We start from the raw sequence: 24,530 nt of genomic DNA on the forward strand, positions 1-24,530 counted from the left end.
GGACCACCACAATTATCATTATCACAATATCAAAAGTCCAGGAAATTGTTCTGACAGAAAGCAGCGCACTGATAGGAGATCACACTCATCATAGGTGAATGCACACAGGTGTTTCTCTGACTTGCTCCATGAAGAGGGTATGCAAGCAAGAATCAGGGCCAGGTGCCACAATTATACAACAACTAGTGTTGCACAGTTTCAGAATACAATAAAAACAAATCTGCGATAATAACTGCATTTTAGTCTGGCTATGCCGAAAGTAATACTGTCACCTTTCTGTGATTTGAGTTGTATTTTACATATAGGAGGGATTCGGTGATCCTTGTACTCAAGAATACCTAGGTAAACAGAGAGACCAGGAGCCCAATGGTGTAGTATCGTTAATAAGTTATAACACTATTACCTCCAAAGGCGGTTTAGGTGGACACTCGTAAGGAAGGAGGTGCCCAAGTGTAAAAATATATAAACTTCTAATAGTTAAATTAAGAATGAGAGGTAATCTCTTACCTCTCATGATGACAATCAGATCCGCCCATATCCTATTCACCTTGCTGCAAGGAACTGTGTATTGACCCGAGGAAGAGGACTAGTACCCGTGAAACCCGTTGTCCATGTTGTGTTTTGAATAAATACTTTTCTAGTATGGTGATTTTGTGGTCAGGAGAGCCTATCATTCTTATTTTAAGTATCAGAAGTTTATATATATTTACACTTGGGGCGGCCTCCATCCTTAACGTGTATTTTACATGAGATGACAAACAGCAATAACAGGCAAGTAAATCTGCGTTTAGACATCCAGGGTAGAAATCTGTGACTGGTTCTCTTTAATGGTTCAGAGATAGCCATGCCCATGTGTCACTGATGTGCTTTACTCCTGAGTATGCTGTATAAAATTGTCACCACATCAGCACCATCTGTCACTGCAACAAAGTCATTTACATGTGATCTCGTCCCCCTTACATGAATATGGATTAACATCTTTGGCAACAACACTCGGTGCACTATTTTGGACTATGACCATGTAAGCCCAGGTCTGTTTCATAACGTCCCTATTTTAACACCTCCTTGAATAGCCGTCATCTCAGACTAATTGTATTAAAGAAGCCCTTATTAAGATCCCGTTTCATTGCCAAATACTATTCCAAATATGTAAAACACATGTGGACAACAATGTAGCGAGCTGTAATTTGAAAGACAACGGTCTGATGTGCTTATATGACAATCTATGCAAGATGCAGACAATGAAAACATCACTTCCTATTAGAAGGTTACAATGAAAGAACACAGAGACTGGTGATGACAATTTTTTCTTTTAATAGGACAGATGATCCTTATAGACATACAAAAGCTCGCCATGCACTGGAAGACAGTGGGCAGGTCTGGGATGCAATTGATCACTACCTTATCAGAAATGTGTAGTAGTGATCAACGTAATTCCCTACCCAACCTGATCATAATCAGATCCAGCATGGTGGTGTAGTGGATAGCTCTCTTGCTTTGCAGCACTGAGCACCGGGTTAGCATCCCAGACAGGGCACTAGCTGTATGGAGTTTGTATGTTCTCCCAGTGTCTGTGTGAGTTTCCTCTGGGCACTCCGGTTTCCCCCCACATACCAAAAACATAGTGATAAGTTTATTGGCTTCCCCTAAATTGGCTCTAAAGTACGATGGACATATGACTATGGCAGGGATTAGATTGTGAGCCCCTCTGAAGACAGTTAGTGACAATACTATGTACTCTGTAAAGCCCTTCAGATGTCAGTGCTATAATATAATAACTCAGCAGAAATCGGATTGAGAATTGATGGTGTCGTAACCCCCGCTATCGGTGGTTTGCTTGGTGGAATTCATAGCTATGCATTTGTCGATTCCCCACTTCTCCTGCCCCCGCCCGCTTAAAGAAAATTTACCATTGCACCGTCACCTTCTCAACTGATTAACTATCAGAAAACAATCAAGTGTGTATCTATTGGATTGGTTGTAGCAGGGCTGTGGAGTTGGAGTCGAAGCAATTTTGGGTACCCAGAATCGGAGTTGGAGTCGGTGATTTCATGAACTGAGGAGTCGGAAGTCGGATGATTTTTGTACAAAATCCACAGCTCTGGTAAGTATTAGACTAAGAAGTCAGAGTCGAGGAGTCTGAGCCATTTTGGGTACCTGGAGTCAGGGTTGTTGTCAGAGTCGGTGGTTTCATAAACTGAGGAGTCGGAGTTGAAGTCGGAAGATTTTTGTAACGACTCCACAGCCCTGGGTTGTAGTCGACAGATTACTGGCAGATTTGATTAGCATGTCGGAAAGCTACATGATTTTACATTGTACATTCACTTATCCTTCATGGTAATACAGTTGTCTTATTTTCCATAATTTGGAGCATCTGACAGATTTTGTGGCTGTGTCACTTCAGAACACACATCCTGGATCTCTGTGTGACTACCTGCATTTATTTTATTTACAACAGCCTGGCAATTCACTTAAATTGTGACTTGCCCAGCTCTTCATAACATACAAACCAGACCTCCCGCAATAACTGCACTAATAATAATACCATTGTCTTGCAGCTTTTTTAAGGACCATAGTAAGCGCTGGGGATGGATACCAACTGGATACACAAAGGGTAAAGACTGCCTACTGTCATCGCATTCCAGCAAGACAGCTAAAAGCACAGCTGACATAAAGGATATGTGGAATGTCTAACCTGCTAACATATTTTTACTTCTATCTTGTGACTCAGAGAGGTCAGACAGAGGGGATAACTCTGTGCCTTCATCTTTCTTTGCCATGCAGTTAAGCAAAATAGCCTGGTCAAAGCCCCTTCCCTAGCCTGCTGAGTGGACAGGAGGCAGCAGCCTATTAAAATGAGATTCCACTTTTCTGGAGTAACAAGTTATCCCATTCAACTGAGCTCATACTGATAGGATTAATAACACATATTGTTTCAAATTGCTTAATTTGTATGAATCCATTCAAATATGTAGCTATATCGTACTGATTTTCACAGACTAAATAAAGAACGGGAGCGGTAGAGCTTCCTCAGTTTTTGCAGGTGTGGAAAACAAGCAACAATTGCTTTGTGCACATAATTACTCCTGCAGAAACAAAACATCGCCTGGGCTGTCTTTATTAGAAACAAGAACAGTAGAATCCATTTATAGTAAACTCCAATTGACTGAGAAAAGTAGTTTACTACAGTATGTCAGAAGTTTACTACAGTATATCAGAAATTCAACCACATAAAGTATACTATTATTACGGTATTATTATTGATTTATATAGCGCCAGCATCTTCCATGTACTGTATCTTTTTTCCGTCAATTATTGGGAGGAATTTTTTCACTTGAATGCTTCTGCAAGTGAGCACAGACAGTGTCTCAACTAGATTAAAATGTGCTCAATATGCAGGGATTTACCTACAATAATCACACAGCAGCTTGCAGAGGAAGCACAGACAAGACAAGACAAGACAAATAACATTTATATTGCGCTTTTCTCCTTGCGGACTCAAAGCGCCAGAGCAGAGCAGCAGCCACTAGGGCGCGCTCTATTGGCAGTAGCAGTGTAAGGGAGACTTGCCAAAGGTCTCCTACTGAATTAGTGCTGGCTTACTGAACAGGCAGAGCCGAGATTCGAACCCTGGTCTCCTGTGTCAGAGGCAGAGCCCTTAACCATTACACCATCAGCCAACTGCACAGGTCTCACCAGTTAATGCAGGGACAGACTCAGGGCTGTGGAGTCGGAGTTGGAGTCGAGGAGTCGGAGTCTGAGCAATTTTGGGTACCTGGAGTCGGAGTCGTGGTTTCATAAACTAAGGAGTCGGAGTCGGGAGTCGGATGATTTTTGTACAAAATCCACTGCCCTGGTAAGTATCAGACTAAGGGGTTGGAGTCGAGAAGTCGGAGTCGAGCCATTTTGGGTACCTAGAGTCGAAGTTGGAGTCGGAGGTTTCATAAACTGAGGAGTCGGAGTTGGATTCGGATGATTATTGTACCGACTCCACAGCCCTGGGTATAGTACTGATAGAGTGCTTCTCTGTCCACATTTCTGTGCAGTCTGGATGATACTGTAGTGTTGCAGCCATGCACAAGCAAGTCACAGATGACAGGCAATACCCTCAGTAATCAGGCAGCAGCTTAAACAGGAAAGGTCTCACCGGCTGGTGCTTTTGAGGTAATCCACGCAGGCCCAGAGTAGCGTGCAGATAGCGAACAGGCTACAAATGGCTGCCTGCCCATCCACCGACCACGGGGTCTCCGACTGAAGTATGACACATGCTCCCGCCCCCAAATTCCACTACAGCTGGATTATGCAGTAATGCAAGTCCAGGGACACGCAGTAAGTGTAAACAACTTAGGATTAGTCCGCACTCATCTCTTCCCTCTTGTATTTGGTGTGCAGTGCAGTGGGGGCCCCCCACCCCTCCCAGTGCAACAGCAGGGCATGCAGGGCATGGTAAAACACAAACATAAAAAGATACAGGCGTTTAAACTACACATAATAATTTTCTACCAAACATATAACAGTTATTGCGCTCTCACACTTGCCCGGCGTTTAGATTTAACGCAGGGTCCAGTTCAGTAAAAATGCTTGAGTATGCGATAAACAGATTGCGAGACAGTTCATCCTACCAGAGTATAAAAAACCCTACAGATGAGTGTCAGAAAATAGCCAAGTGTCAGATTTGCTGGAGTATTTCTCTGCTGGCACATGTTCCCAGTCACAGCTGCTAATGTGTTCTCTGTTTCCAAGTGCAAGCCTTGCTGGCACTCGCTGCAAACATTCGAAAACACTACTGCTTGCTTCTACTTTTAGAGGGAGGCAGTAATAATTTAAGCTTGTTTAACAAGGAATGCAGCATAAATACTGATGACAGATTCAATTGGATCTTTTTTTTTTTTTTTAATTCATATTAATATCACAGGGCCAAATTATTTTTAATCAAGAATGTTGCTACTGTTATCTACAGAAACTGCTACTGTTCCAACCAGAATATCAAAATATCATTCCTGTGTCTGAACAACTTGAAGATAAACGAAACTGCTGTTTCGCCGCGTTCTCTACCACCAAACATAATCAACAATATGGAGGGCTATAGTTTCCTCAAACCTGCCACCTTAGCGACGTGCCGGCTAGTGATGGTCATGTACAGGAGAACTCATGGAGAAGCATGTGATCGTTTGGTCAGGTGATAGATATGCAAGTCTCTGATTTGCTAGTCATGATCATGTGCAAAAGCAGGATGTGTTGACAGCAAATCATAACTTTGCAAAACTATCAGCTGATCAAACAAATCACATGCTTCTCCAGGAGTTCCCCTAAACATGACCATCACTGGTGCCAGTGATGAGGTCATGATGGGTTCCAATCAATGCCCCACCCATTTTATCATTTTTATCAAGTGATGATGCTATGCCGGGTCCACTCAACTCCCCCCCCCCTTTCCCCCCAGCAATATTTTATTCACATGGAAACCTGAAGTTCCAGTGATAATGTGATGCTTGGTGGTGATGGTGGCCAGGTGCACATTATCTTCTGGTCTCCTGCTGGGATGGGTTTGACACTTGTATCATTTAGCTCCTCCCCCTCCCCCTTTTTGAATGGGGCTGACATCCCCCCCCCCCCCCCCTCATGTGGAATCAATGACCACATATGGTAGTGTTGTGTTGCACTCTATTGAGTGGTACAACACTTGCAGTTTGATTTGATTATTGATAGATCTCTACTGAGCTCTATCAAGACTAAGTGTGCAGACTGGAAGGAATCAATCACTATCTGAGTTCTGATTGGGGGGAATCGATCAGACTGACATAGCAAACTCTCCAACTTCCATAAACCAGTCCCAGGTAACCGTATCGCTAGACTGACACAACTTACATACAGCAATCTCATGCTAGACACCATAGCAACCAATTAAGCATCACCATAGACTGACATGACATGGGTTTGCTTTAGGCAGACAGAAAGTGAAATTGTGGCAGCTGCATTATTAAATGCCATTGCTGTTTCCACTGCTTTTATAAAAGAAACTGTATAAAAAACATACAGTATATTATAAAACAGCTGAGCAATATAACAGATTTGTGCGCTTAGCAATGTAATAAAAACGATTCAGAAAACGATTCAGACAGAGATCTTGTGACTTAAGAGTGTTGTCGTTCAGGACCTGTGTACACGGACCTCAACTGCAATATGCGGGTTTTCTGAACGTGGCAAAATGGAACATGCCGTGTTCTGGAAGCCATAAAATGCACTTAAGGCGCAGTGACACAGCAGCAATTACCCACTACTACTACTATACTACCCACTATACTACTAACTATTGAATCACACCAGAAACAAGCATGCAGCTAATCTTGTCAGATCTGCCAGTGATGTCAGAAACTCCTGATCTGTCGCATGCTTGTTCAGGGGCTATGGCTGAAAGTATTAGAGGCAGAGGATCAGCAGGACAGCCAGGCAACTGGTATTGCTTAAAAGGAAACAAATATGGCAGCCTCCATATTCTTCTTGCTTCCTTTACACTTTTTTGGCGCCCGGACTCTCTGTTCTTTGCGGCAAGTCACACTACTTGACCTGAAGAAGCGGTTTGAACCACGAAACGCGTTGTCTTAAGTGCTTGATCACAATAAAGTATTTATATAAACTTTTAACAAATTTGGAAGTCTCCTTTAAATAAATTGGCAAACACCACTATTCTTATTATTTATTTATATGAAACGTAAGATATACAACACAAAAGGGTGCCTCCTATTGCTACTGTAACCTGGTTTACCACCCCACTATGTGGGGCCTTCACGACCTTTGGAAGTGAGGAATTTTTTCCAAGGAGCAGCGACCAACCCTAATAAAAGACCGAGTGGGGACGGGACTTCCCCACATGCGCAGTCGAGTGGTTGCCTCATTAAGCAACCAACGATTGTGAGTAATATACTCTTACATTCATTTATCTCTTTTACCTGAGATAATACACTATGGGCTTGATTCACAAAGTCGTGCTAACCTACTTAGCACGTCTAAAGTCTTTAGATGCGCTAACCAGGGTGCTAAGTAGGTTAGCACCGGATTTCTCAATCAGATCGCACGCTAACTTTGCGCGCGCAAAGTTTTACTCGCGCTAAGGCCCATAGGCTTTAATGGGCACTTCGCGCGTAAAGTTTTACGCGCTTAAAGTTTTGCTCGCGTAAAGTTTTATGCGCTCAAAGCTTGTTTAGACGTGCTAAGGGGGTTTTCACAGGCGTGCTAACAGTTAGCACCGCTTTGTGAATCAAGCCCTATAAGGGCTCCCGGCGTCCCTGTGGTTTTTCTTTTTTTCTGTCTATACAGCTATCCTTTACACTGACTGGATGTCTAAAGCAGTGTTTCTCAACATTTTATTGGTATGTACCCCTTTTAAAACCCTGTACTCACCAAGTACCCCTTAGCATAGTAAACATTATCACAAGTACCCCTTGACAAATATATATTTAAAGCTAGTACATGATAATTGGTTCTAAACTATTTCCAAGCCTTTACTATTGCTTTTAAATAGCTAAAACACTAATTTGATGTTGTTTAAATAGGATTTATCATTTTCTACAACTCTAAATTTGTTATTCTTGGTTAAGTATATAAAGCCTGAGTACCCCCTGGAACCATCAGAAGTACCCCCTGGGGTACGCGTACCACACGTAGAGAACCTAGGGTCTAAAGTAACTACAAGCTCACAGGTACAATGTAAAAACAGATCCTCCAGTATAACATCCCCCTTGTACAAATATTGACAGGATGTATTTTTGTTGGGGGCTTCAGGTTATTTTCCCTATCAAGAGTTATTGATGCCTAACCCAATTCCTGTGCCTTACACTAGCTCTACTATTTAGCACTTAAAGAGACACTGAAGCGGAAAAAAAATATATGATATAATGAATTGGTTGTGTAGTACAGATAATCACTAGAACATTAGTAGCAAAGAAAATATTCTCATATTTTTATTTTCAGTTACATAGTGTTTTTTATAACATTGCATCATTCTCAGTTTACACATTTCTCAGCATTCTAAATGATTTTACAGAGCAGGCCAGTGAACTTTTGACCTGTCCTCTGCACAGAAAAAGAAAATACAGTAAATGACACTTGAGATAATAAGCTTCAGACGACAGAGCTCTCTGAGACTTTGAAAGTCGTGGAGCTCAATGGCTCTTTTGCATAGATAACAACTGGAGTTTCTTAACTCTTCCTGTACTGGAAACAATATTAGACTTATGTCTCTGCTCCTAATGTTTTATTTCTTAGCTGTACTACACATACAAATCATTATATCATATATTTTTTTCGCTTCAGTGTCTCTTTAACCGTAACATTTTCATACTTGCCGATAAATCTCCCTATCCTACCTCTGACTCTTCCTGTCAAGGCTTAACCCTCACTATCAGTGCCTAACCCTTCTTATCTCCACCTAACCTTAACCTTTTACTAATAGCTGATATGACTAACCTCTATCCTAAACTATGTCTTAACCCTTACTCTCCTTATCAGCACATGAAATTATACCTAATAAAAAAAGCTAATGCAAAGTTAAGCCAAATCCAGTGCTAAAAACACCCCCTGCACCAGAAGATTGTACCAAAAATATGTGATTTTCTCTTTATGGTATAAACAATAACAAATAAACAACTCTGCAGCAGCTGCAAGGAAAAGTAAAAGTAAAGACAAGAGCTAAATAAAACAAATAGCAACATACAATAAGCAACTAACGTGGGAAAAGCTCAGATGCTATCCAGGGTATTAGTAAAGTATTGCCTCATTATCATGCATATATAATTAAAGGTTTGGCCCAGCATCCTTCGGAAAAAAAATCAACTGAGGTTTTTTTTTTTTCCACCTTGTCACTCGGGCATCCTGCTATACAACCACACATGGCGGCCCAGGGCTGCGACCACATATCAACCCTAAGAAAAGACATTCTTCAAACAACTGCCAATACCTTCACACAAATGTGGCCACAGCAAGCTGGCAGCCAGATAGTATTTCAAAACACCATCTGCGCCGCACTCAGGCTCTCCATCCAAAAAGCAGCACGTCCTACCTAAATCAGACACAAGCCAGGAATGCAAGGAGACAGCAGAGCAGCACTCGCACCCCCTGGCAGCAGCTCAGGCCCACTAGCAAGGAAGGAGTTACAGGGCCCAGCCTGTCCCCTGACACTTCCACCCAAGCTATGCTCTTTCCACTGGCCCTCTCCAGCTAAGCCAGATGTGTTTTCTCTGGCAACGCATCTTAAATTGGGGACCAGACCTGCATCCAACATTAATATTTTCTTCTGCATATTTGACTTGGAGGGGGGAACAAAAATCACAGTTCCAACCACAGTATATATTGTGTAAGTAGTTCTGCAGACGTTTTACATCTCATTCTGCCCAAATAAAAAGGCCCTTTAAATACAGATTACAGCCCAGCTGAGATACGAACGAGAAGTTTAAGCCGGAAAAATTGAGAGCCAATTATATGCTTAACAGCAACGCACCTAGGCTAGATGAAACACCTATGGCGAGTCTAAATTACACGCACGTCGTTTGAAATATACAGTAGTAAATGCTTTAATTGTGGCTGCACAAGTACACACTTGTATGCCAACCTTGTGAAAAAGTAATAATACGCGACTATCTGTAAATACGTAAAAAATATATATATATGGGGTGTGCTGTAGAATTCAGGTGCACAAATAAATCATTTAGGTATGGAAATAAAAAAGTATGTTCACTCATTCTGACATGAAACCTGATATATGTATAAAGCTTAGAAGCTTAGGACTCCAAAGTATATCAAACATGATTAAAATAAGTAGCTTTAGCCTCAACATACAATATTTATGTACATGTGTATGTTATGTCTTAACCCCAATTACTCAGCATACGACACCTGTCCAGCCCCTTTCCCCTCAAGTCCCACGAGATTTCAATTGGAAAAAATGACAAATTATATTTAGAACAATGCCTATATAATTCTCATTAAAAATGCATTAGGGAATATTAGGAATGCATTTAGACACAATATGTGTACAATTTATAGATGTATATGTGTCTTAGTCATTTTGGTACACCAGGGGTAACTTCAAAAATGATACAAACTAAAATAATGCAGAGAAACACTGGACTGAATTATAGATCAAAATAAAGCATTTTAGTAAACGAATATATAAAATAATATATCTCAGGTAATGAGTAGGTAGTCAATGACTACCTACATGCTGCAATATAAAGGGTCTCTGAACATTAGTGTGTATCCCCTTATAAAAGCCCCCTTACCAATCACCCCCCCCATAAGTGATTAGCTGAAATGCCCCTTAACATACACATATATCATCAGTACACCTAAACTGTATCTATGATTAGAACAAGCCTTCTGACTTTAACTAACCGAAATACCTATTCAGTTTTGTTACTGTATCATTTAGCATTTTCCTAAAACACACATTTTTTCCACATCTTATTTTACCTGTGTCAACCCCAAGCCCCACCAGAACCCATAAGAATTACCCCATGGAGTACGAAGGGCACATGTCGTGTAAAAAACGCACAGGTGGGAGATGAATTTAGGACCACACGACTAGATGAGTATTCACATGCATGGAATGTAGTGGACTACAGTCTCACGGTCCTCCAAGTTGGCTGGCCCATTCGCATGGTGTAGACTCACCGGGCATGTTGTGCACCCCCTGTGTCTCCCAGGTCTAGGGGAGTGGGCTGAGCTGGGCTGGGGGTCTCCTCCAGCTCTGGGATGGAAGCCTGGCCATGCGGCTGACTGGCTGGCTGCTGATGCTGCAGGCAGGATGCTAGACGCGTGCGTTTGCCAAGCACAGACAGATGGAGAGCTGACACTCCGGATTGCACTTGGAGCAGAAATGTGAACGATGACAGCAGCACATGTGGCCTTGAACCCAGCCCTGTCTCTCCAGGCAGAACAATGACAGGGATGAGTGTGTGTGTGTCAGTCTGTGTGTGTGTGTGTCAGTGTATGTGTGACAGTAATATGTGTGACAGTGTGTGTGTAAATTAGCAACACAAGCCCAAGTCTCTCCCTCTGTCACAGATCACACACAAGGCACAGGAATAGGGACAGCAGCCTTGCCAACTCATCCCTTCAAATGACTGACGTCTATGAACTATGTGGGTCTTATGGCTCGTTAGATGTCATTTGGGCACTGAAGTATCCCCAAAACCTGCATCACACAAATGGGTCCATATTTAAAGGGATGACTTAGGCAACCCTTGAAGGGAAGTCCCCTTGCCATTCAATGTTTCAGCTCCCTGAAAATCAATGAACCCCTTTCCTGATGCAAACAACTACCCAGGTCCCTTTTCTTCCATCACACACCAACACAATTCAATTCCTTATGCTAGGTACACACAATGGAGATTTACTGTCAGATCGATTATTTCCAACATGTCCGATCCGATTTCCGATTTCACTTCTATTGGAAATCGATCGAGAATCAGATCGGACATGTTGGAAAGAATCGATCTGACAGCGAATCCGCCAGAAAATCTCACAGTGTGTACCCAGCATTACACCTCTAAAAAAAAGATGCTCATTGTCTGCCTGGAGGATCATCACAATAAACAGTTATCCCCCCTTCTTTGATTATTATTATTTTTAAATACTCCTATTCATCTGAACAAAAGTGTGAGCCGCCTGGTCCTTTGTCAGCCCTTGAAGTATGTGTAAAAACAGACTCAGAAGAGGGGCACAGCGGTCCTGAGCCCCCCCAATGGGAACAGGCTCCAAACATTCCCAGCTTTCTCCACTCTCTTTACCTTGCGCATGCTGATCCATAGGACACGAAAACAAAGTGTCTCCTGCCAAGCCTTTTCACAGCTTAACAATCATGTCCTCCTGCTCGCCCATTCTCTATACCCCTCCAATGTTTATCCTTCCCAGTGAATAATGCACAAAAAAAGAGAAGAGAAAAAAAAACTCAACTGGGCTCAATGCACTCTTCCCTAATAAGCTTTAATGGACACCATGATACATAAAAGTGCGTGCGGCTTTTGTTAGGCGGCTGGATGTAAGGCTGGCTATTTTCCTCGCAGCGGTGGCTCTTTAGTCCTTTGTGGAAGATCCTTACCTCATAGGAGAAACATACGCCTGACAAGCATGCCTTCAGAAAGGCTTGGAGTGAAAGACGAGCCGCGGGGAAATAATAACTGCTGTTTTAAAAGTCTCTCTTTGAGCGTAACCCTCGGCGAACCTTCGCGGCGTCGTCTGCGAACAAGGAGAGGCAGGAGAACATCTCCGCGGCACATGGGCGCTCGCGCTGCCTGGAGTTAAAGCGCCTCGGCCAGCAGTCAAGGGGAGAAGAAGCAATTATTATATTCCAGAGCTTCGGGAAGTCCTCCTCGTATCATTCCAGCGAGAAGCGGCGACTTTTAACTCTTTTCTCACTTGTCTCCCTTTACTCGTCCATCTCTCTCTCTGTCTCCCCCCTCCTGATGATGGAGAGTCATTTACATGCTGCAGTGTATTAGCTCGTGTCAATTTCGACTCAGCCGTTCCATACAGTCAACTAATGAGATCTATGTGTTTAAGAGAGTGGCACGGTGTCCCCTCCTCCTCCTCCCGCTCGTCTTCCTCCTCCGTTGGATGGCTTCAGCAGGAATGGATCTGTGTGGTGGGGATGTGCAGCAGCGCAGGCAGTCAGCAGGAGCATCAGCACCTAAAGGGCTCGTCTTTCCTAAAGCAGCGTGCCACTTACTTACTGTACATAAATAGGGACGTTTCACTGTTGTAAAAAGCTTTCTGACAGGCATTATAGAAAATTCTGTTATGGGTGGAATTAACATGAGGTATTGGCATATTTGCAGTCATTTGTGGGTATGGCTGTGTGGCAGATTCGCAGTAACTTGAGCACAGGGTACTGGCTGTGTGATGGATTTGCACTTGCCTGGGATGCACTTGCACAGGATATTGTTGTGTGGCAGATTCTCACTGGCTTGGGCACAGAGTATTGGGTGTGTGGCAGAATCCCAGTGGCTTGGGCACAGGGTATTGGCTGTGTGTTGTATTCGCTTAGCTCGGGTACAGAGTATTGGAATTGCACCTGCCTGGGCACAGGATATTGCTTTGTGGAAGACTGGCCAACTTTAAAATATTCAACATTCATGTTAGTGCTCCAGATTTATTTCTTGTAGGTGTGAGGGACTTATGCTCTCAGTGGCTTCATAGTGGTTTGGGTGGCAGGTATGAGCTGGGTGGTGGATTTGGATTTGTAGTGACTTGGGTGCTGGGTATTGGCTGTGTGGTGGATTCATAGTGATTTACGTTGCAGGTATGAGCTGGGTGGTGGATTTGTAGTGACTTGGGTATTGGCTGTGTGGTGCATCCATAGTGGTTTGGATGGTAGGTATGAGCTGGGTGGTGGATTTGTAGGGACTTGGATATTGGTTGTGTGGTGCATCCATAGTGGTTTGGATGGTAGGTATGAGCTGGGTGGTGGATTTGTAGGGACTTGGGTATTGGCTGTGTGGTGGGTTCATAGTGGTTTGGATGGTAGGTATGAGCTGGGTGGTGGATTTGTAGGGACTTGGGTATTGGCTGTGTGGTGCATCCATAGTGGTTTGGATGGTAGGTATGAGCTGGGTGGTGGGTTTGTAGGGACGTGGGTATTGGCTGTGTGGTGGGTTCATAGTGGTTTGGATGGTAGGTATGAGCTGGGTGGTGGATTTGTAGGGACTTGGGTATTGGCTGTGTGGTGCATCCATAGTGGTTTGGATGGTAGGTATGAGCTGGGTGGTGGATTTGTAGGGACGTGGGTATTGGCTGTGTGGTGGGTTCATAGTGGTTTGGATGGTAGGTATGAGCTGGGTGGTGGATTTGTAGGGATTTGGGTATTGGCTGTGTGGTGGATTCTTAGTGGTTTGGGTGGTCGCAGGGACGTAACTATAAATCACAGCCCCCCCCCCCCCCCCCCACCAAACTTGTTGGGGCTCCCCAATGTTTACACCCTTTCACTTGCTGAGTCCCTCTGAACATAGCTGTCAAAAGTTAATCAGATTTGCTCTCGTGGGTGTTATCCTGCCCTTGTACAAGCGCATCCGTACTGGGCATGTGCAAGTACAGTCTGCGCATGCCCAGTACAGCGTGCATAGCTGCACCAACATTTATAGTTAGGCTGAGGAATTATCTGATATCTGTACTGGCATCCATCCTTTCCTGACAATGGCCTCAGAGAAGGATGGAATTTCACTGCAGAACTACACTGGTTTTCCATGTGGCAGAGATGGCATTTTGCTCACTTGCTCCGCCCGCCTAGTGGAATGAGTAGGTGCGCCTGATGGAGCTAAGCGAACATGTTTTAAGCTGCATGCTGGGTGTGTGCACTGCCCCGAAGGCTGACAGCCCTGTTAGTGGAAACCCCACTCATTGTGTCCCTGATGAGGCATTCAAATATGGTCTACATATCAGCTGAGAGAATACAGAATCTCCTTTCAAGCTGTAATATCATGCTGTCATTGCTGAGTAACCAGCAGCAGAAGCCTCCTTTAACACAAACAGAGAAAAGTAGCATCTGGTCACTCAGCTTACCAAGTCATTAGATGATATATTAAGGGGGCCATACAGGGATCAATACACCCAGGGGAAACAATCATTTAGATAGAATGCAGCAGCGATGTCCTGACCCAAATACAGCCGATTAATAAACTTCCAATTGATTTTTTTATTGATGGAAAGCAGGATCAGATGCAATTGCCTAGCAACTGCGATTTTGCACTGATTGTAGGGCAATTGTTCTTATTTTGTTCCCATTTGAGGAACGAGAATCACATTAAAGGCCCTTTTCCACTTGCTGCATTTTTGTCAAAAACGCATGCGTTTGCTTATTCTGAAATCCAGCCGGTTTAAAATAATAATCTTGGATGGCCTTTTCCACTGCTGTGTTCCGATTTTTTTAAAAACGCAAACGCATGTCTGTGCGATTATGATGCATTTTACATTTCAATGCAAAGTATAGGAACGCATGAAAAACGCATAGAAATGCGTTTTGTATTGATTTGACCACCAGTATCTATTTTCAAACACTTGCCAAGGAGAAAAACGCAAACGCACAAAAAACGCACATCAAAATAGGTCGAAAACGCATGCGTTAGCTTTTTGCAGTGGAAAAGGACCCTGAGTCACTCTAAAAATGCTACATGCAGCGTGTTTGCGATTTAAACAAATTGCAAGCACTGCAGTGAGAATGGTCGCATAGAGATACACTGTACACAGCACTTTGATGAGGGCTGAAACGCTGCAGAAAAGTGCCCTTACGGCCTATTCACACTTACAATAACAAAACACTATCGATTAGCACCAGCGTTTTTGCGGCAGCGATTTTTACACTGGACATTTTCGAGATTTTTGAGCAATCGCAATTGAAATACATTGCAATCGTGAATTGCTGTAAAATCTCGGAAAAATGCTGCCTGTAGCTTTCGCGGCAGTGAGATCACTGCCATATAGATTACATTGCACTAGCGGTTTAAAAAGCGCTAGCGATCACCGGCGATTCACGATAAATGGCTGCTAATCGCCCCAGTGTGAATGGCCCCCTAACTATAGGAGCGCACAGTCTAATTCATATCACAGTTATAGTCTAATGTTCCTACCAGAGTCTAACACCAATTTTGATAGGAAACTAGTATGCTTTTAAGATGCAGGAATAAACCGAAGTGCCCAGAAGAATCTCTTGCAAACACAGGAAGAACATACAAACTCTGGGCAGATAGTGTCTTGGTTTGTGATTTTATCCTGGGACTCTAGTGCTACAAAGTAAGAGTGCTGTCCACTTAACTGAAAATCTGAGCAAGAGTTCATCAAAATGTTGCCAATACTAGCATCAGTCAAGTGTTGCAAGGCAGTAAACTGACCATCATTCCCCCTATCTTAAATGATGGTGTAATTGATCATTTTTCTCAGATTTATACACTATTGACCAGTGTATTGCTATTCTGTTTGGCTACTATTATTATTGTGTCTTTATATAGCACTGGCATCTTACACAGCAGTCCATAGTCATGTCACTATGTGTCCTCAAAGGAGCTTGCAATCTAATCCCTACCGTAGTCATGGGCTGATGTCTCTGTGGTAGTCTAAGGCCAATTTTTGGGATAACTAATTAACTCCTCTGTCTGTTTTGTTTCTAAAATGTTTAGCATTTTGAGCCATCAGCAAAAATCCTCTACGTGAATAAACAGCCTAAAATCCAGCCACACGAGTAGAGTCAGAGCCTCTAAACGCCATACAAAGACCTACGAGATAACAAAAAAAACCGGATGAACAAAAAATTTGCACTGTGCCCTGACTTAAAATTCACCTCCCTCGTGCTGCATGATTATGCATCCTTTCCTTGCGTAAAAGCCTTTTAAAGTCGTTATCTGACTGGAGTAATTGCCACTTTAAATTGATCCATGTCAACAGAAGCAGGATCCCTGGGGATTGTCACCTTGATGCTGGTGGTAGAAATGGGTTTGACAGAATGCCGGAGCATCTGAATATACTTCAGCCCCCCCCCCCCCCTTCCTTTTAGCAGCCAGCTGCAAGCTTACGTTTTTCTCTTCTTCCTCATTATTTAATAGTCGTAGGCTTCAACGTCGTTGGCAGCTCTCCCTGCATACATATTCCTTTAGAGTGCATGTTTTTTAACACCGCCACAATAACACTGTGCATCGTTTAGGGATGAAAAACCAAGAAATGGGGGTTCAGTGGGCCAAGCAGACAAAGCAAGATGCCAGAATAACCCGGGGTGAATGGGAGATTAGCAGTTAAGATAGAAAGCACAATGCAGAACACAGCTGGCTTGATAAATGTGTAAATAGAATCTACCAAGAGACTAGTTGATATACATCTTAAGAGCTTTATAATGAACACATTTTGTGAGAGCCAAGTGCTAAGCCGATACTGATATACGTTCCTACGCCGGACGGGATCTGTTAAATTGAAAGAGCGGGGAGAACTTACCAGCATGGTCTAAGTTGCCGTAAAAATGCATGTGGATGTTGGAGAGGACAGCCGTGACCAGGCCTGGAGCAGGACGTGGCGATTGTGCTGCCTCTCTCGCTCAGTTCCCCCCTACTTATAAGCTGTTTTTCTGGTGATGCATGGAACATTCATGACTTCACACAGTGGGTATTAAGTGAGTTCATTCAAAAGAAGCTGACACCTGATTGATCCTAATTGAAAGCAATACAACCAACCAAACACACCCCTAACCCATCTGCTCTGGCCTGCCACCAGCTATTCACTTCAAGAGAATTAAAAAGAGTTTCAGGGATTCTAACCCCGGCCAATAAAAGACAGCTTCAGAGCTGCATTAACAGAGAGAGAGGGGAGAAGAAAAAAAAAACAGGGCCCAGAAAAAAGGTTCAAATGGTGAATTTTACTCCTTGTTGGCTTTAACAAAGCTCAGTGAAGGCCCTTTTTATTCTTTGCTTTCTCTGTGCAGGGCTTGATAAAGTGAAAAAGAAGAGGCGGAACTCAATGATCAGCCAAGTAGCATTGATGAATGGTCAATGGGCTCTCCTCTTGGTGCAGGCTCTGGGACTTGGAGACAGACCAGCTTGGATGGGAGGACTCACTAATTTTAATGTCTACATCCCCCCCACCACCACCACCAAATGTATACCTTCAGACCAGAGAATACCGACTGAGGCTGGCCTATTACAAAGTCATCTCTTTAGGGCACTTGAAACTATGTACAGTTCCAGCTCTTTCACATTCATTCAAATTGATGGAAGGCTCCATTTCACCCTCTCAAATTTTCCACCTAGCTGGAGCCTATTAGTGTTTTCCTATAGTATCCCACTGATAGGGCAAACCCACCTAATGGAGAAACAGTATGGGTGGGTAAATCCATGTAGGCTTCCTTAGCTTCACACCAGTTACAAAAAAAAAAACACACAAAAAAAAGCAATCAATTACACACTCTTTAATACACTCATTATCACTACAGCCAGGGAACGCACACTCACTGGGTTAAATGGCTAATGCACTAGGCAGTGTTTTGTAATGCAAGCATGCAATATTTATTACATAGAGTTACAAAGATAAACAGAGGTATATGCGAATAACAGAACCAGTGTTTAAGTAATAATACTGTGTCAGTCCAATTAAAGGCTAAGGATCTTTTACAGATGTATAGGAGCGGACAGAGGTGCAGAAACCATCCATCATTCTGGCAAATTAGTTATAAGCATGCATGAACCATTGTAGGGTAAGATGACACAGCACCTTAAAAGGAAAACGCAGAGACAGCAGGAGCCCAAATGGTGCAGTACGTCATTGGAAGAGGAATGTGAGTGTAGAAGCGGTGCTGTGCTCACAAAATCGGTTGCATCAAGGGCAACCAACTGAGTAAGCAGGTGAAGATTATAAACCCGTCTCCAATCGGGTGTTCCCAGACGCCCCTGGTGTGGTCGTTCTCTAGAAAAGCACAGGCTACCGGCTGCAGATTGGGCAGATGCGGACCAAGGTCCCTCAAACAGAAGGGTGAGAAACACAAGCAGGTAAGACGCGCCCAAATGGATACCACTTTGTTAAAACCAAATAAAACATAAAGGGAAGAGATGGCTTACCTCAAAAGATGACGCTGGGTTACAGTTAAAAAGTTTATTTAGCACTGGCAACACGTTTCGTGGGTCTAAGCCCACATCCTCAGGCCAACAGTTGTACCAGGTAAACACTAAACTGAGCAGAGGCACTTGGAGCTCAGCTTAGTGTTCACCTGGCACAACTAATGGACTGGTCAACTATCTGATCATTCACTACAAGACCATAGACTTTCATTGCCTTAGCTTTACCGCAGGGTAACAAAAATGAAAACACCCAGTGTGAAATGGGCTTTAGGTAGGCATTGGTCAACCACAGAAAATGACTTTAATGCCAAAATACTGGCATGGATATGGTTGGCAAAGTCGCCGACACACCAACTGTGATAAAAAGTGAACAAAGTGGTACAAGTTCTAATCGCAGTAATATTGGGGGAAAGGAGTGTCTGAGTGAATCGGATATTTCATGGAACGAATCATGGGTTTAAAAAAAAACTGACAAAAACAAATATTTGACCCAAATACGAGGCCCATCCACTTGGAAGGAGTTAGCCTCGCAGCAAATAGACACAAGCTACTATCTGCTAATGTCTGCAGCATGTAAATCAATCTATCAGGAAGAAGAACAGGTGGCGCAGAATCCCAATGAATTGCAAACAGTCTATGAAATGAAACAGGATTGTCTATTCTCTCTCTCTCTCTCTGCCTTCTCCTAGGCAGTATTAACCGAACAGACTGCGCTGAAAACAGATTGCCGTACAGCAATTCTTCCAGGCAAGAGATGGCCGTATTTAAATGCAACTAAATTCATTGCACAAGGCTTCTTAACGTTTTATTGAAAAGCCATTGTTTTAATGTCAGCCCCTCTTGGTTGTGACTGATGGCGAGTTAGTTTTGTTAAAATGCGAAGGGTGATTGCCTATGCTCCAGTGAACCTTCCCCTCCTCTCATCAGCAAAGGACAAAAACCTGCAGCTTTGCTGTCTGCTGGCTGCCATCTGGACAGCCTCCCCTCCATGCCCACCCCTCACCATGACAGGACTCCAGAGCTGTGTGTTCAGCTATTCATGACACACCAATTCCACGTTTCCCCCCTTGTCCGCTCTGCTACAATAAATGCTAATCAGAAGGACCATGGCTGGTGTTATTATTCGGAAGACAATGGGGATAGGTCTATCAATTGCTTTCATGTAGAATGGGAATTAAAATACATCAGTGACAAAAAAAAGAGGAGGGCGCCGCAATGCTGTCATAACAAATTGCGTTTGTATCAGCGGTTTTTAAGTTCGGGATTATGTACAAAAGCGGCGGCGGAATACAGCTAAGCAGACGCTTATAATTCCGATTAAATGCTAGCGGGTCCAGGGCTCTTAATATATTCCTGCCTTAATATTCTTTAATAGGGTTAAGACATGAGTATTATCAATGCAAGGCCCCAGTTGGGCCCATTCAGAGCCACAAGCGGACGGCCTGCTTGGCAATACTCTGCTTCTTCCAGCAATAAGCAAACATTCTACCTAAAGCACACCTGAAGTGAAAGGAGTACGGAGGCTGACATATTTATTTCCTTAGAGAGAAACCGTGACCAAGAATTGAACTTCATCCCAATCAGTCGCTGATACCCCCTTTTCACAGATGGATCATCAGGGGGCTCTGTATGGCTAATATTGTGGTGAAACCCCTCCCACAGGAAACTGTCAAGACCATGGTCATGGCAGTTTCCTGTCTGTGAACCTCGTTGCATTGTGGGAAATAGATGTTTACAGCTGTTTCCAAGTGCCAGAAAAGCAAGCAGCAGCTACTTCCAGTGACATCATCTGCCAGCAGTAAAAATGTCACCAGGTGATAAATGTCAGAATGAAAATCAGGGAGAGGAAAGATCTTACAATGGGCAAACACTGACTAAATCATTTATACATAATTATTGCAAAAATGAAGCACTTTCTTTAATTACATTATTTTCACTGGAGTTCCTCTTTAAACAATGCACGTTGCCTGGCTGTCCTGCTGATCATCTGACCCTAATACTGTTAAGCTGAATAATCACAAAGATGGATCCTAGTGACGAGCGTTCCCCAATCCATCTTCCAGCACACGGGAACACGCAATGGCACGCGGCGGGCATGAACGGGAGTTCAAGCGATCCCACCACTTTGCACGGGAGTCGTCGGAGATCTTAAAGATCCACTGTGATGATCGTGATCGCTGCGTTTGCAAAGTATCGTCTGCCTAACATCCTGAAATCACTGAAGCGATTGCTCATTGCTCAAAAGATTGCCGGTCGTCAAAGGAATCGCGCACGAAATTGCGAGGTGGGTATGAGCCTTTAGTGATGGACCCTGAACAAGTGCAGAGCTCAGGTGCTCTGACTGAAATCTGACTAGTTTCGCTGCATGCTTGTTTCAGCTGTGTGATGCATATACTACTGTAGCCAACTGGTATTGTTTTTTTTTCTATTGTCGCTTTCAGTAGGTAGTAAAAATCTGACTGGTTTTCGACTAGTCTATCTCCTCATGGAGGATTCTCAGAGTTTTCATTTTCAAAGCACTCCCTGGACAGCAGTGACACAGTCCACCTGGCAGAATATTGTGCAATCAAATAAGAAGGCTAGTCAGCATTTTTGAAGAATAAAGGAAATACTTAGATTCCCTCATGAGGAAATTAACTAATCCAAAACCTTTCAGAGAATGATCGGTCACTTACCAAATCAGGCTGCTATTGACCTTTGTCCAGCTAGCTAAGAGCTTAACAGTACAAAATAAATTCTTCCAGCAGCTAAGTAAATAGGTGGACACAAGCATTGCATAGGAGTAAAGTGATACCTATTTTATGGATCCAATGTGCTCGCAAACCGCACTACAGCTCATTTTTTCTCCTCTCTGGATACAGCTGATGGGCAGGTCAATTAGATGAGATCATGTGATGGCCAAAGCAGGGAGAACAATAGGTACCAGACTACATTTCCAAACTTGTTTTCACTATAGTTACAGCCACACGACCTCTATGTGAGGGAGTGGACTTGTAGCTCACAGGAAGTACATAGTAAGCAATTGAAAGACCTCAGTCTGCTAACAGTAAACTACTAAGACAGTAGAAGTTTGAATCCACTATAAATGGATACACAGTTACAGACTGACACTGGTGTTTTTATTTTGAATGGTTTTGTTTTGAAGAAAATATGCATAACGTACACTAATGGATGGTTAAGCACAGGGCCGTTTCTACAGCCGTGCGGCCCATGCCGCCGCACTGAGCGCTGCTGGGAGGGGGGCGCTGTGATGGAGGGGGGAACCGCAGCCGCGGGGAGGGCAGCCCGACCTCTCCCTCCCTCTCCCCGGGCCGCCCTCCATGCGATCCCCCCTCGGACGGAGTGCAGAGTAATGCGCAGGGAAGCGCTATAGAAAACTACTCACCTCGCTGGCTCCAAGCGCTGCTCTCTCGCCGACAGTCTCATCTCTGCATACACGCTGATACACGCTGCTTCCTGTTTAGCCAGAAGCAGCGTGTGTATGTATCAGCGTGTATGCAGAGAGAGGAGACTGGCGGCGCTTGGAACCAGGGAGGTGAGTAGTTTTCTATAGCGCTTCCCTGCGCATTACTCTGCACTCCGTCCGAGGGGGGATCGCATGGAGGGCAGCCCGGGGAGAGGGAGGGAGAGGTCGGGCTGCCCTCCCCGCGGCTGCGGCTCCCCCCTCCATCATGGGGTGCACCTACCTAACCTATACTGGGGCAGCTACCTATCTACCCTACCCTGGGGGGCATCTACATATCTAACCTATCCTGGGGGGCACCTACCTATCTAACCTATCCTGGGGGGCACCTACCTAACCTATACTGGGGCAGCTACCTATCTAACCTATCCTGGGGGGCACCTACCTAATCTAACCTATACTGGGGGGCACCTGCCTATCTAACCTATACTGGGGGCAGCTACCTATCTAACCTATACTGGGGGGCAGCTACCTAACCTATACTGGGACAGCTACCTATCTAACCTATCCTGAGGGGCACCTACCTATCTAACCTATCCTGGGGGGCACCTACCTATCTAACCTATACTGGGGGGCAGCTACCTATCTAACCTATATTGGGGCAGCTACCTATCTAACCTATCCTGGGGGGTACCTACCTATCTAACCTATACTTGGGGGCAGCTACCTATCTAACCTGGGAGGCAGCTACCTAATCTAACCTATACTGAGGGGGCAGCTACCTAATCTAACCTATACAGGGGGGCACCTACCTATCTAACCTATACTGGGGGGCAGCTACCTATCTAACCTATAGTGGGAGCATTAACTTATCCAACCTGTATTGGGGGCACCTACCTACCTAGCTAGCCTATACAGGTAACAACTATACTGGCTACCTATATTGGAGGCACCTACCTAACTAACCTATACTGGGGGCAGTTTTTACACCCTCGCCCTGGGTGCATTTTAGCCTAGAAACTGCACTGGTTAAGCATTTCTCTTGATCAGTGTGGAGTTTGGGATTTAGCAAGCAAATTTATACTGACCAGGGAAGAGAAAGAAACTTAGCTTATGAAAGTCGGTGACTAATAATCAGTTAGCTGACATCTAGTTAAATAACCAGTTGTTAAAGCGGATCTAAACGCAGAACTTTATGTCAGCTCTAAAAGATAAGCAACAGCATAGTAGCCTTTAAAGGAAAACATTTCTTTGTTACAGCTGAGCTGATACAAATCCTGCAATAAATCTGCAGTTTGTCTACTTCCTGCTTTCATGTTAGCAAAAATAGGGTTAACATCCTGTGTTTACAAATGAACTCTCTGCCATGGCAGTCAGCTGACACAGGGATCAAATTACAAATTTTCCTCGGTCACAAATAAGGTGGAATTAGACTAAATAAGGGGGAATTAGGCTAAACTCTCTAAGTACAAACAGGGTGCATTCCTCTGTGTTTTCCTGCTCTGCGCAAGAGTTCAGGTCCACTTGAAGTTGGTGGTAGAACAATGAATCTGCAAGGCATTGCACAATGAGCTTTCTCTATATATTTATTGTGGAGATGGACTGGCCAGACTTGACATTGAGCCAACTCATCCCAAACACTGCCCACACTGGATAAAACATAGCTGTTGTTATCTGAGCTAACAGCTAAAGATGAGGCATCAGACCCCGTGGTAGGATACACTAGGAACAAAGGACAATAGGACCCTACAAAGTTATTGCTTCTAAGCCTGCAATACATTTATATATCTCCAACTATGTTCATTATTGGCTTTTCCAACAGCAACCACATATTGGCACAACCTGTATGTGCAGCACTGGTTGCATAATAATATACAAATCTACCCAATGTCACCTAAAGATCAAGCAAGACGGATCTGTAGCAACCAAGCATCCCCTGAGTGCATTGTTCTCTTCCCTCACCCCGCCCACGGAAGCTGCTCTGTTGTGCTCCTCCCTTCCATAGCAAGACATGTGTCGCCAGCCTGTAGGCTAGCAAAATGTTGATTACTTAACCCTTTCACCTCCAAGGGTTTTTAAAAATAATTAACATGTATTTCATATTTCTACGGGAAGGTGTATAATAAGGTATTTGGATGTGGTTTTACTTTTTGGCCACAAGATGGAGATATAGAGTCAGTGTGTTCTAAAAATAGAAACAGAATCATCTGTTTATATTTGATTGTATTTGTGTACATACAGGGACGTAGATACTCGTGCTGGGGGAGGCGAAAAGGTAACCGATTTTTGATCGATTTGAATAAAAATAAATTAAAAGTATCGATCGGGCAGGATGGAAAATGTAAAACAATTGGGGTCGGAGCAAGAGCATTGGCAGATCGATGGCCAATAGCATTGCACTGCATTGAACAATTCAACTCTGCAGTTCAATTTTCAACAGATTGCCTACTGGAAACTATTGGAAATTGATGTTCTCTGTATGGTAGGAATCGATTCCTTCTGAAACGATTCTTTTCAGAAAGGAATCGATTATTTTGGAGCACTGG

The 24,530-nt window shown here is 43.7% G+C and overlaps 1 protein-coding gene across 7 annotated transcripts in view; it reads right to left on the minus strand.

The window, feature by feature from the left end:
• RUNX1T1 (RUNX1 partner transcriptional co-repressor 1) overlaps positions 1-24,530 on the minus strand; it is a 205,417-nt gene that overhangs the window by 125,798 nt on the left and 55,089 nt on the right. Inside the window, exon 1 of one of the 7 annotated variants that reach the window (XM_068237637.1) lies at positions 12,098-12,591. The exons of 3 other annotated variants lie outside the window; for them this stretch is intronic. Coding sequence is in view for 2 of the 4 variants with exons in the window: in XM_068237634.1 (XP_068093735.1) it covers positions 11,787-11,805 (19 nt within the window). In the remaining 2 variants the exon portion in view is untranslated. 3 more of the 7 variants (XM_068237634.1, XM_068237635.1, XM_068237640.1) reach the window with 3 other exon arrangements.

Source organism: Hyperolius riggenbachi, chromosome 5 (genome assembly GCF_040937935.1).
Source record: "Hyperolius riggenbachi isolate aHypRig1 chromosome 5, aHypRig1.pri, whole genome shotgun sequence".
NCBI lineage: Eukaryota > Metazoa > Chordata > Amphibia > Anura > Hyperoliidae > Hyperolius > Hyperolius riggenbachi.